A 13,098-nucleotide genomic window follows, 5' to 3' on the forward strand; every position below is an offset into this window, starting at 1 on the left:
AATCAAAGTAGTTAATTCTCATAACCTTTAAGTTAACTGTTTCTATAGTCTGAGGAACTAAAATGTAAAGTGATAACTTGTGGTTCAATCAAGTCATTGTATCATACATTCTTAAAATCTAGTTCACAAATAGCTTATTTCATGGCCCTGCTTACTACCAAATTATGCTCTGATGGGGCTCTGTGAAGTGCACAGTTTCATGGGCTGTACGCGCCAAATTCCGCGGTTAGCAGAGTCATGAAATTGGGTTTAGCTGAGAGTATTTAAGTTTTAACTAAATGAGCGAGCTTTAATGTCTCTTACTGTTCATATTTCTACCATCTCAACTTTTGTGACAGGCACGCGTCTTCAACGAGACTCCAATAAAGCCAAGGAAATGCTGCCACATCCTAACCAAGATTATGTTCATCTTAAACCAGGTCAGTCCTTTCCTATTTACCATCAATGTAACCAGACTTGAATCTGGAAGGGAACAAATAATCTGGCTTCCATTTTGTATTATGTTTTTTTGCTTTCCCACGTCCAATTTCATGAAGCTGTCAAAGGTATTATACATGATTGGTAGAGCCGAAACAGGTTACCAAGGTTTAAAGTGGTTTAATCCCGCCGAGGCCTGGTTCTTGATAATTTACCTCGACTTCGTCTCGGTAAAATAATCAAGAACCAGGCCTCGTTGGGATTAAACCTCTAGTTGAAAACCTCTTCACCACACATTGATTCCCTTATTTAAAGGGTTTGTGTACTTTTTGTAGGACACAAAACACAAGGGTCCACAGATTTAAGTTTTAAAAATTAACACTGGCAGAAAGTCTCCGCATCAGGACAGTTTTTGTTATAGCGCCCTATCTTGAATCAAAATCTCCAATGTTTCCATGATCATACCAATCGCCATTTTACAAGTCCAAATCCAAACTAATCACGTAAATTCCTCAAATAATTCCTAAATATCCAGGTTAATCCAATCATCGAATCACTTCTATTAATCACCAAAGTCCCGTGCGTGCATCTTAATCAATCACGGGTATATGATCACCAATAAACCACTACAATCAAAGTTCAAGTACACCTTCTTTTCAAACACAGTTTGCAGATAATGATGATGGTAAAAAGCTTTCCTTAAATATTATTTGCTGAGGTGTTGTATTTTTTTTTGAGAAATGAGTGCAACATTGAGAATCCATTGTGAATGGGCACATGTGCTGTCAGATCGTTTAGATCGCTTGCTCATAAAGTACATGTTTGTACATTTTTTTGTAACAGTAGGCAGAATTATCTGCTTACACTTTTTTGAAATTTTATTATTCAAGGAAGGTAGATTTAATTAAATTTGATGAAACGTTTTGTCCTACTTTGATGCAGGGTGACCACATTGGTACAATGGAAGCGACTGAAACATTCTTTGCTATGACCAAGCTATTCCAGTCAAGTGATGTAAGTTCAACCATAAATAAAGATATTTTAACTGGATCCTCATGCCACACCAAATTAAAACATTTATGTAAACAGTATCACGTAGTTGCAACAGCTGTAAAAGCATTCATACACGGAACGTTGACTGTTTTTGTGTTTTAAAAACATTTTTCACTGATAACGTGATATTTCAATGATTTTGCTTTACAACAACCATATAAACAAAGTTTATCTATGATTCTACATCACTAAATTATGTAAACGATAAGCTGGTACGTCCTTTACAGGGGCTCGAGAGGAGATTGTTCTGGTCCTTTATTGATATAATGAGTGCGTTCGATTAGCTTCCCCGGGTTGACCCCGGTGTGCTCATCTCAATGACGGGAAAAAAAATTCCAGGACGAACGTGTGCAGACAATTACCCACGTTCTTCCTATAAAAAAATCACTCCCCCTTCTCTCGTGGTGACATCAATGCATCTCGGGCTAGCCCTGTGGATGCTATCCGGATGAGCACACCGGGGTCAACCCGAGGAAACTAATCGAAGGAACCCAATGAGGATTAGCATTCAGAGAACCAGACAAAGCCTGTTGACCCCTTGCACGCGCGTCACACCCGGCGACTGATGCCACGCTCACCATGTTGGTGGGCAGTTAGGTTTACGTGTATTAACGCTGCGTCGCCTAAAATGTGCACTTCACTGCATAACGCACAGCAAAGAGTTATATATAAAAACGCACAGTGAAATTGCCCACCAGTATGGCGCATTCAAGATTTTTCTGATGATAACGTCACGTGAAATGGGTCAATAGCAGCATGATTATGGTCTACTTAAAGGATTTGGGTACTGTTTGAAGATAATGATAGTAGGAAGTGTACCTTAAAATATTAGTTGCTGAGGTGCTGTATAGTTTTTGAGATATGAGTAAAACAATGTCACGAAAATATGTTTTGACATGCTAAAATAATTTTCGTCTCATGATCACTGAGAAGAAAATTATTTTCATGACATTGTTTTACTCATTTCCCCAAAACTACAGCACCTCAGCAAGTAGTATTTTCAGGGAAGCTTTCTACCATCTTTATCTTCAAACTATGTGAGTTTAATGTAAACCTGTGGACATTGTGTGTTTTGTCCCACAAAAAGTACATAGACCCTTTAATTTGTTACAACTTTATTTTGTGTGTGTGATTTACCATCAGGTAATGCTGAGACGTATGTTGTACTTGGTGATCAAGGAGATGGCTAACATAGCGGAGGATGTCATCATCGTAACCAGCAGTCTGACCAAAGATATGACCGGCAAGGAGGATATGTACAGAGCTGCAGCCATAAGAGCGCTGTGCAAGATCACTGATGTAAGTCAGATGTTCACTATCATTGATAAGGCATGTCCATATATAATGTTATATATAAGAACTAGAGTGATGCTTCGTGCACAAACGCCACGGGACCGCAAGGATACACGCGCGTGCCATTCTGTACGCGCGTTGAATATGAAACACACGCTGGTGTTTAATGAACGCTACGCGACGCTGTTTTGTTCAACTTACAAAATGGCTGCAAAAACACATGCTGTGAGATGCCAGTTTTGTCAACTTAGAAAATGGCCGCCTGCGCGCATGCCGGAGCACGTATATAGGCCAGTGCGCCCTCTAGTTCTTATATATAACTCTATGGGCATGTCGTGTTAAGAGCACCAGACTCAAGCTCTGGTGTTTCTGATCAGCAGAGTGTAGTTGTTGCTATGTATGGTTTACTACCTCAATGAATTTTAAATTTCTACTCTGAACTGCAGTGTACCAGTTGATTGGCCTACAAGGTGACCTCATTGGGCATCTTCTGACTTGGCTATTGTACACAATTGCTCTTTTATTGAAAAAATAAAAGAAGGAAGATCTATTTGCATGAAGCTAGATCATTATTTCTTGCTTTGTAATCGTAAGTCATGTTTTAAAGGCAGTGGACACTATTGGTAATTACTCGGCATATAATTATCAGCATAAAACCTCACTCAAGTTTAGAATTTGAGGCCTCAAAATCAAGCATCTGAAAGCACACAACTTCGTGTGACAAGGGTGTTTTTTTCTTTCATGGTTATCTCGCGACTCTGACGACCATTCAAGCTCAAATTTTCACAGGTTTGTCATTTTATGCATCAGTTGAGATACACCAAGTGAGAAGACTGGTCTTTGACAATTACCAATAGTGTCCAGTGTCTTTTGAGGGATCGATATAACCAAACTGTATTGTGTTTATTACAGACCACCATGTTACAGGGTCTAGAGCGTTACATGAAGCAAGCTATCGTGGACAAGGTCCACAGTGTATCAAGTGCTGCTCTTGCATCATCACTGGTAAGGAAAATAAAAACAAATAGCGCCTCAGACACAAATCTTCTTCGAGTGTCCCTCTCGTATCACTCCTGGGGAAACTTTCTTTCTCTCGGTAGGGTCCTTCCACATGGAACTCTCTGCCCGTCAAACTGAGAAAGGAGACTTCCTACCTCTCATTCAAGACTGAACTCAAAACCCATCTGTTTTAAAGGGTCTATGTACTTTTTCTAGGACAAAAAACACAGTGTCCACAGATTTACACTAAACTTACACAGTTTGAAGATAATGATAGTAGAAAGCTTCCCTGAAAATATTACTTGCTGAGGTGCTGTAGTTTTTGAGAAATGAGTAAAACAATGTCATGATAATAATTTAGTTTTACTCATTTCTCAAAAACTACAGCACCTCAGCAACTAATATTTTAAGGTACTTTTTCTACTATCATTATCTTCAAACGGTGTAAGTTTAATGTAAATCTGTGGACATTGTGTTTTGTGTTACAAAAAGTACCCAAATCCTTTAAGCTGTTTTACCTTCTGATTTTTGTATGGAGTGATGTATTCAGCGTGTTCCATTTTAATCATTCAATTTAGCTGTTTAGTTGCAATATGATTTTTAATCAACCTTTTATGAGGTGATATGAAGTTATTAGTTTTGATGTTTACCCTGTACAGGTGTGTGGTAGCACTGTATTGTATACTCAGTACTTTCCTGAGTCCTGTGAAAAAAATATCACAGGCATATTACCCGGTTGGGATGATACGAACTTGCAGGTTGTGTTAATTTTGCTTCAGTCATCCAGTTAAAATTTAACACTTGGCTCAGTTCATCCGCCAGGGGAAACAACGCCATTATAAAGTACACAAATTGCAGCATGGTTTGGCTTATCAATATACCCTGCATTTCTCTTGTGGGCAGACCCACAAAGTAGTTTCATTCCGGCCTAACTTTGATTCCTCTGACATCACCCTCCACAGCATTTGTTGAGTCAGAGCCCTGACGTCGTTAAGCGTTGGGTTAACGAGGCCCAAGAGGCAGCGTCCAGTGACAATGTGATGGTCCAGTACCACGCCCTGGGTCTCATCTACCACATCCGTAAGAACGATCGCCTCGCCGTCACTAAACTCGTCGGAAAGTACACTCGCGGCGGACTGAAGTCCCCCTATGCTACCTGTATGTTGGTGAGTTGGACTTCCTTATACATTATTTATTTTAATTTAAAGGTGAAGGTATACCTTTGGTTTTTGGAAACGTTTGATTGTGTAAGTTCCCTTATGTATAACATAAAACTAACATGTGAAAATTTCATTTCAAAAAGTCATTATTTTGCGATATATGTACACACCAGAAAAATAAAACCCTAATAGGCATACACAATCTGTGAAGCGTTCCTACACTTCTCAGATTAAAATTTAGGGGCATCAAAACTGTTTTGTTTTTTTTGTAACAGCTAAGCTATACTTCAAAGTGAAATACTCTCAAAATGCTTTAGGTATTTTGTTGCCATGTTATTTTAAGAGTGTTAACCAAACAGATACCTTCCCCTTTAAATGAGCAGGCATGATATTCTCCCTACGTAATTTATTCAGGTTTCCAATTTTTTTCTTCAGATTGGAAAGAGAAAATCTATAACATGCTTACATGTAGGTCAGCTCTTGTATTCTATAAAATATTTCTACTTTTTTTTAACCAAATATCATGCCTGACCGAGAAAGATGGTGAGAGAGCTGGTGGCATAAACTGAATATTAATTTTGACACTTTTTTATTTCAGGTTCGTATTGCCTCCAAGTTGCTGGAAGAAGATGAAGCTGGGTAAGCCCCCCCCCCCCCCCCCCGCCCCACCCCATTCACTGTGTTGCAGTCACTCTGTAGCAGTCCTGTATTCAGGGGTCGATTTCACAAAGAGTTGGGACTCGTCTTATCTCGAGTTAAGACGAGTAACTCGTCCTAACTTAGGATTAATCTTAAGGTCTGCATGCTAAAGTGCACGGTTGGGACTCGTCCTAAGTCCTAAGATTAGTCTTAAGTTAAGAAGGGTTTTGTGAAATCGACGGCTGTACACTTAAGGAAAATTCTATTCTTCAATACTGTAAATAACACTGTGTGGACGTGTGTAAGTCCACATAGTGTTTCAAGTCCCTACATTACATGTATGTAACCAGGCCTGGAATTAGATGCAGGCAACGGAGGCCACAGCCTTTGTTGCCCCAGGTCTTGGTCTTGGTGCCCCTACGAAAGTTACCCATAGACTTTAGGAAGTTCCAATGGAAGTGCCCATGGCAACATGAATTACACGCAAGCACTGGTCACAGCCTTTGTTGCCCCAGGTCCTGGTCTTGGTGCCCCTACGAAAGTTACCCATAGACTTTAAGAGGTTCCAATGGAAGTGCCCAGGGCAAAATGAAAATGGCCTTGTCCTTTCAAAGATGAAACTCCTGGGCCCAATTTCGTAGAGCTGCCAAGCACAACAATTTGCTTAGCATGAATTTTCTTCCTTGATATAAACAGGATTACCAACAAAATTTCCATGTGTTGCATATTTCTTGTTACTGGTATTCAGATGCTGTTTGCTTATCCTGAAAATCATGTGGAAATTTGGGTGGAAATTCTGTTTTTATCAAGGAAGAAATTTCATGCTAAGCAAATTTTTTCTGCTTAGCAGCTCTATGAAATTGGGCCCAGGCCTGTAGACGGACCTCTTTTGTTCTCAGGTCCACACAGTGTTAAAAACAGTGAGTACTGACTCTGCCTTTGAACAATAATGTTGTAGCGTTTTATGATATCTTTTTAAAAATTGTTTGGAGGACCAACTGGTTTGGGTTAATTTTGCTTTTGCTTTTTTTTCTATGACAGACACGACAGTCCTTTGTTTGATTTCATCGAGGGATGTCTGAGGAATAAGAGTGAGGTAGGGTTGTGTTTGATTTTTTGATTCTTTCAGTTTGAGAGTTGAATAGTTTGGGTACTTTTTGTGGAACAAAAAACATTGAACTTACACACTGTGAAGATAACGAGGGTAAAATGCCTCCCTTAAAATATTACTTGCTGAGATACTGTATTTTTTTGAGAACTGAGTAAATATTTTTCCAACCCACCAACCAAATGGACCGATGGTACCCTAGCAGAGTCTTTCGCAAGTAAGACTCTTAAAAAAACTCTGCTAGGGTCGAAACGTTAGGCCATTAACTATTTTGCAGTTACTTTGAGTAACAACCTTGAATGATAGTTTCTAATCTTTGCCTTTACAGATGGTGATATATGAAGCGGCTCACGCCATTGTCAACATGAAGAACACCACGGCCCGCGAGTTGGCTCCGGCCGTCTCTGTCCTACAGCTCTTCCTTAGCTCTCCTAAACCAACTCTGAGATTTGCCGCTACCAAGACACTCAACAGGGTAAGTTCAGGCCTAAAACTTTAAGGAGGCATCGAAGGCGATTGCCTCTATGTTCCCCCTGGTCAATGCCTTGGTGCCCTCGAAACGCTACAGTACAAATTTACAATTTTCTCAAAAGGTGCCCTTTACCAAGGAGAAAATGCCTTGGTGCCCTTGCCCTTTCAAAAATGAAGCATACAGGCCGGCAAGTTGGTAAAATGCACTCTATAAGAACTAGTTATTATTATTTATTGTTGAAATTTTATTCTTGAACTTTTGTCTTTTTCGTATTTTCTTTAGATTTTATAATTGTAATTTATATTTTCTATGTTATTTTAAACTTTTATAATAATAATAATAATAGTGACAATTTATAATGTGTTTTCTCTTGTACCTTTTTGTGCATCTATGTAGGTTATTTTTGTCTGGATTGCCTTTAGATTATTTTTTGCATTTTGGTTATCCGTAGGCTTGTTCCTTGTAGTCTTATTTCAAGTGTTATTTCTCTGTACGCCTTGAAATAAATAAATAAATAAATAAATTTATTCTAAGCTGCTACTTCTTTAACCACCAGGTTGCCATGACTCACCCCGCAGCCGTCACAGCCTGCAACCTGGACCTGGAGAACCTGATCACCGACGTCAATCGCAGCATCGCGACGCTGGCCATCACCACCTTACTCAAGACGGGCAGCGAGGGCAGTGTTGAACGTCTGATGAAGCAGATCGGGACGTTCATGTCGGAAATCTCGGACGAGTTTAAGGTGGTGGTCGTGCAGGCCGTGCGCTCTCTGTGCACTAAGTTCCCGCGCAAGCACGGCGTCATGATGACCTTTTTGTCCTCCATGCTGCGCGATGAGGTACGTTGGCTTTGAAATTATTCATATTGGATCAAAGAATTCTTAACCACGATGTGAGGCAAACAAATGATATTGATTGAAGTTGAGCTCAAGATTGTTTTTGTATTTTATTTTTGATATTGTTTTTGGTGATGACAGGAAATTATTTTAAAAGTACATCCTTGTGGTCATTCCGTATTAAATCAAGCAAGATTTTCCATTGATATTTTATTGATACCAAGGAGGATTTTTGGAGTCTTAAAGACACTGGACACTATTGGTAATTGTTAAAGATCAGTCTTCTCACTTGCTGTGTCTCAACATATGCATTAGATAACAAACCTGTGAAAATTTGAGCTCAATTGGTCGTCGAAGTTGCGGGATAATAATGAAAGAAAAAACAGCCTTGTCACACGAAGTTGTGTGCTTTCAGATGCTTGATTTCGAGACCTCAAATTCTAAATCTGAGGTCTTGAAATCAAGTTCGTGTTAAATTCCTTTTTTCTCGAAAACCACGTTTCTCACGATGTTTTATTACTATCAAAAGCCCCCCATTACGTAGTCCCACATCTTGTAGGGAATACTGTATGTTACAGCGCCAGGAGCGTCACTGAGTGAAGAACATGTGCGCTATATAAGAAGCCACAATTATTATTATTATTATTATTATTATTATTTCATTTTATCACAGCATGCAAAAGAAAGGTCTCATTTTCCTTTGTGCCGGTAACTCCTCGAGCCGGGCTACGTCCCGTAGCCTTAGATCTCAAGGGTCTTTCTCAGGATTCTCGCTGTTCCCAAAAGCGCTGCCTTTTGTAACAGATCTACCCTCACATTTGTCCCTATTTCATCTAGATGTTTCCCCAGTGCTTTGGGAATGGTGCCAAGTGCTCCAACCACCACGGGGACTACTTTTACCTTTACCTGCCAAATCTTACGAAGTTCCCTGGCCAGGTCCTGGTACTTCTCGATCTTTTCCATCTCCTTCGAAGCTACCCTTATATCACCTGGCACAGCTATGTCAATGAGATGACACATCTTCTTCGTCTTATCTAATAGCACAACATCCGGACGCCTATGTTGTATAACATGATCGGTCTGAATGTTAAAGTCCCATAGGATCTTGACCTGGTCGTTCTCTACAACTTTCTCCGGAACATGGTCGTACCATTTCGCAAGCACTTTGACACCATACTTCTTACACAGATCCCAGTGAATCACCTTGGCCAGCTTGTCATGTCTTCCTTTGTACTCCGTCTGGGCCATCTTACTGCATTCGCTAACAATATGAAATACAGTCATTATTATTATTATTATTATTATTATTATTATTATTATTATTATTATTATTATTATTATTATTATTAATGTTTAACTCCAGACTTTTAATTTTGTTACTGTTCATGTATTTCTGCTGCTGGCAGCGATTTTAATTTAAAAAAATTAAACCATTGAAGAATTAAAAAAAATATTGATATTTGATTGGCATCAGGGTGGTTTTGAGTACAAGCGCGCCATCGTTGACAGCATCATCGTGATCATAGAGGAGAACCCAGAAGCCAAAGAGGCCGGCCTCGCTCATCTGTGTGAGTTCATTGAGGACTGTGAGCATACCTCTCTAGCTACACGCATCCTGCATCTATTGGGTCGTGAGGGCCCACGTACCCAATCGCCGTCTAAGTACATCCGCTTCATCTTCAACCGGGTCATCCTGGAGAATGCTGCTATCAGAGCTGGTCAGTTCACACTTTGGATCTTTATTATTATTTTTTTTGCTGGAAAGCTTAAAGCAATCGCACAACATCGGTAAACAGTATTGTCCAAAGGCCCACACTTCGTGTATCACAACTTATATATAAAATAACAAACCTGTGAAAATTTAGGCTCAATCAGTCTTTGGAGTCGGGAGAAAATAACGGGAAAACCCACCCTTGTTTCCGCACGCTTCGCCATGTCATGACATGTGTTTAAAATAAATCTGTTTTTCTCCATATCGAGAATTGATAATTGTTTTAATGTTTTCTCAAAAAGTAAAGCATTCCGCGGAATAATATTTCAAGGGTAATCTTTTACAGTTAACTTCTGTAAACCCTGTAAGTTGATTTGTAAATTTGTGAACTTTTATTTTTGTTCTGTTCAGAAAGTGTCCAATGGCTTTAAGAGTATACAGATCTTATTGATTTTGGTTTTACCCATACACACCGATGTGTGTTCGCACTGTACACTCGGTACTTTCCCCCGAGTTCAGTGAAAAAAAATCACACTGAGATTGCCCGGTAGCTAGAGGCAGTTTGAATCCTATGTTTTAGCAGCGGGTACTGCAACGATTTTAAGGTGGTGGTTGTGCAAAAAGAAGTTGATTTAACAGTGCTAACACACATTGGTGTCAGGGTAAAACCAGCTTAAAGAGTATACCGAGCTTGTTATGCATCTATGTGAAACAATCTCATTATTTTTGCATTATCTTTGCCTCATTATTTGCACAGCTGCCGTCAGTTCCTTGGCCAAGTTTGGAGCTCACTGTGAAGACCTACTCCCTAGTGTCATTGTCCTACTGAAAAGGTAAGGAGTTGATGATTAACCTTTAAAAAATACAAAACAAACCTTCGCCCCCAGTGTGCATCGAGCCTGAAGCCCTACGCCTCCAGTGTGCATGAAGCCCTGTGCCCCTAATGCCTGACATAAAATGCACAACATCTAGAGATAAAATCAAACAATATAATCTGGATTTTAGACGTGGTCCCTCGCTTTGAAATTAAGTTTGACCCAATGACTTCCAATGCTCCATTATTTTTTACTGCATGAGGGGGCTCTCAAACATATTTGTATCACTTCCGGGGGTATATACTATCATACCTTAAACAGTTATTAAAGACTGGAACACAGTCCAAATCGGTTTTATAATTTGGCTTAAAAATGCAAATCTTTTTAATCATGATGGAAATAAATGGCTTTAAATAAAATGGGGGAAAAAAGAGTTAACAGCCTGACCTTTGTGACCCTAGCAGAGTCTTTCTCCGAGGCTAGGAACCTGGTTGGAATCTTGCTGGGGATAAAATGAAAGGAAAAAATAGCTTCACGCCTGAAATGTGTGAAAAGTGTTCAAGAAGTACCACCATTGAAAGTGATTGTCTTTTGTATTTTTTGTGTAGGTGTCTGCTCGATGGGGATGATGAGGTACGAGATAGAGCCACTTTCTACTTGAGAGTTCTAGAACAGCAGCAGAAGGCACTCAACTCTGCCTACATCCTCAACAGTAAGTTTTTTCTTAACAGCAATTTTGAGTCTCTTTAAAAGTTATCTAGGGGATGGTCACTATTGATAATTTCTTAGAAATTGTTGGCATAAAATCTTACTTGGTAACGAGCAATGGAGAGCTGTTGAAAGTATAAAACATTGTGAGAAACGGCTCCCTCTGAAGTAAAGGTAGTTTTGGAGAAAGAGGTAATTTCTCACTCAATTATTAAAAGACTTATATTAGGCATATTGTTACGTGCGCCTAATTCATTACCATGTCAAAAAGGAACTAAGGCACGACAGAGACATTTGACAAGGAAGAGTGAAACCTAAACCAGCGATTATATTCACGATGATAATTTATTTTACTCAAACAACAATATTTAAAGCAATAGAACCATTAATAATGTACATGGCAGATTTAATACAATTCAAATGAGAGACCCTAAGATTATAGCTACCGGAAGTTCGATGACTGGGTTTGATGTGCTGGTTACACGGTGCCTCTTCTAAATTGACGTCTGGCACTAGATTGGTACATCTGGGGAGAGCCTCAAACCTGGCATGGGTTTAGGCCATCTAGGAAGAGCCTCAAAACCGGGCGTGGGTTTTAGGCCATCTAGGAAGAGCCTCAAAACCGGGCGTGGGTCTTACAGGCATGAGAATCTTCCGGTTTAAACCGGAATTCCGGTTTTTTTCCTTTCAAAATTGTGGTCTCCGAGTTCGATGTGAATTTGCTATAAAATTCGGGGGGTAGGTTTTTGGGGGTATACATTTGGATTTCTCTAATCCCTCTTCTCTAGTCAGACAATGTCAGTTTACCTTTGTAATTGTTATTATCGCGGATCCACACGTACGGCGTTCATGAAAAAAACGGCACCTAAAAACTAAACAATAAATTGCCGTCCAGCAACTGGCCCAGTTTACGGCTTGTGGTCTTCCTAGCATCGCGCATGCATGCAGCAGCAGCGACAGATGTATAAACTTGCCTCATTCCTTGCTTCGTTTATAGTGGTATGGTTCAATAATGTTTGCGTGTAATGCGCTTGCTGCTGCAGCAAAGATAACACGTGTGGAGACTTTTGAAAGTCTTCTGAAAAAACAATGCACGTGTTTGCACCATGTGTACTGTGTACTGTGTACTGTGTACGTGCAGGTTTGTACACGAACCAATGAGCCGAGCGGCGCGGCACGAATCTGAGATCGCCGGCAGGCCATGGAAAACTGGTACCTGTTACTGCCTCACAACCAGCGAAAGATATGCTGAATAACAACCTCTTTCTCAAAAACACATCGCTCTCGCCAGATATATAGAATAATATTATTTTAAAATGTGCGTCGCCGACGGATCGTTAAAATCACAAACATTTAATTTCAAAAGAATTTCTTTTACACAACCGAATTTCAAATCAAGAACCTGTGAAAATGGTTGTTGGTGAGAAAAAAAGCATTTTCAAGGGCAGAAATAAGGGATAAAATTTAAATATTATTACTATTATTTTTTTGTTTTCCTTTCTTTTTCCGGAATTGTTACAAAATCGCAGGCGAACCCAAAATTGTTTGAATTGTTTGAGCTTTACATTCCTTATTTTCCCTTAAACCTATTATTAAAATAAAAAAAAGGAAAAATCACACAAAAGTAGCTCACTTCTACCTGGAAAAATAGGTGTCAGAAATGCATCAGAGATCACCACAGAGCTTCTAAAATACCCAGAGCTCCCAGGGCCCTTAAGCGGGCCCTGGACCCCGGCCGTAGGGGACTTCGCGCTGCGCGCTCGTGTTGTGTGTTTCGCACACAAAAATGATGGAATATTGACATTTCCGATCAACTGAATTTTTTTCCTGTTTTTTTATCATCACCCATTCTCATGCCTGGTCTTAGGCCATCGGAGCGCAAGAA

At 39.7% G+C, this 13,098-nt stretch overlaps 1 protein-coding gene across 1 annotated transcript in view; it reads left to right on the forward strand.

Annotated features, from left to right (window-relative positions):
* LOC117305787 (coatomer subunit gamma-2-like) overlaps nucleotides 1-13,098 on the forward strand; it is a 30,570-nt gene that overhangs the window by 8,891 nt on the left and 8,581 nt on the right. Inside the window, exons 3-14 of the mRNA XM_033790666.1 lie at nucleotides 339-419; nucleotides 1,360-1,431; nucleotides 2,614-2,769; nucleotides 3,676-3,768; nucleotides 4,725-4,928; nucleotides 5,521-5,561; nucleotides 6,603-6,657; nucleotides 6,998-7,144; nucleotides 7,698-7,982; nucleotides 9,454-9,697; nucleotides 10,448-10,523; nucleotides 11,114-11,217. Of these exons, the coding sequence (XP_033646557.1) occupies nucleotides 339-419; nucleotides 1,360-1,431; nucleotides 2,614-2,769; nucleotides 3,676-3,768; nucleotides 4,725-4,928; nucleotides 5,521-5,561; nucleotides 6,603-6,657; nucleotides 6,998-7,144; nucleotides 7,698-7,982; nucleotides 9,454-9,697; nucleotides 10,448-10,523; nucleotides 11,114-11,217 (1,558 nt within the window). The remainder of the gene's footprint in view (nucleotides 1-338; nucleotides 420-1,359; nucleotides 1,432-2,613; nucleotides 2,770-3,675; nucleotides 3,769-4,724; nucleotides 4,929-5,520; nucleotides 5,562-6,602; nucleotides 6,658-6,997; nucleotides 7,145-7,697; nucleotides 7,983-9,453; nucleotides 9,698-10,447; nucleotides 10,524-11,113; nucleotides 11,218-13,098) is intronic.

Source organism: Asterias rubens, chromosome 2, assembly GCF_902459465.1.
Source record: "Asterias rubens chromosome 2, eAstRub1.3, whole genome shotgun sequence".
Classification (NCBI taxonomy): domain Eukaryota; kingdom Metazoa; phylum Echinodermata; class Asteroidea; order Forcipulatida; family Asteriidae; genus Asterias; species Asterias rubens.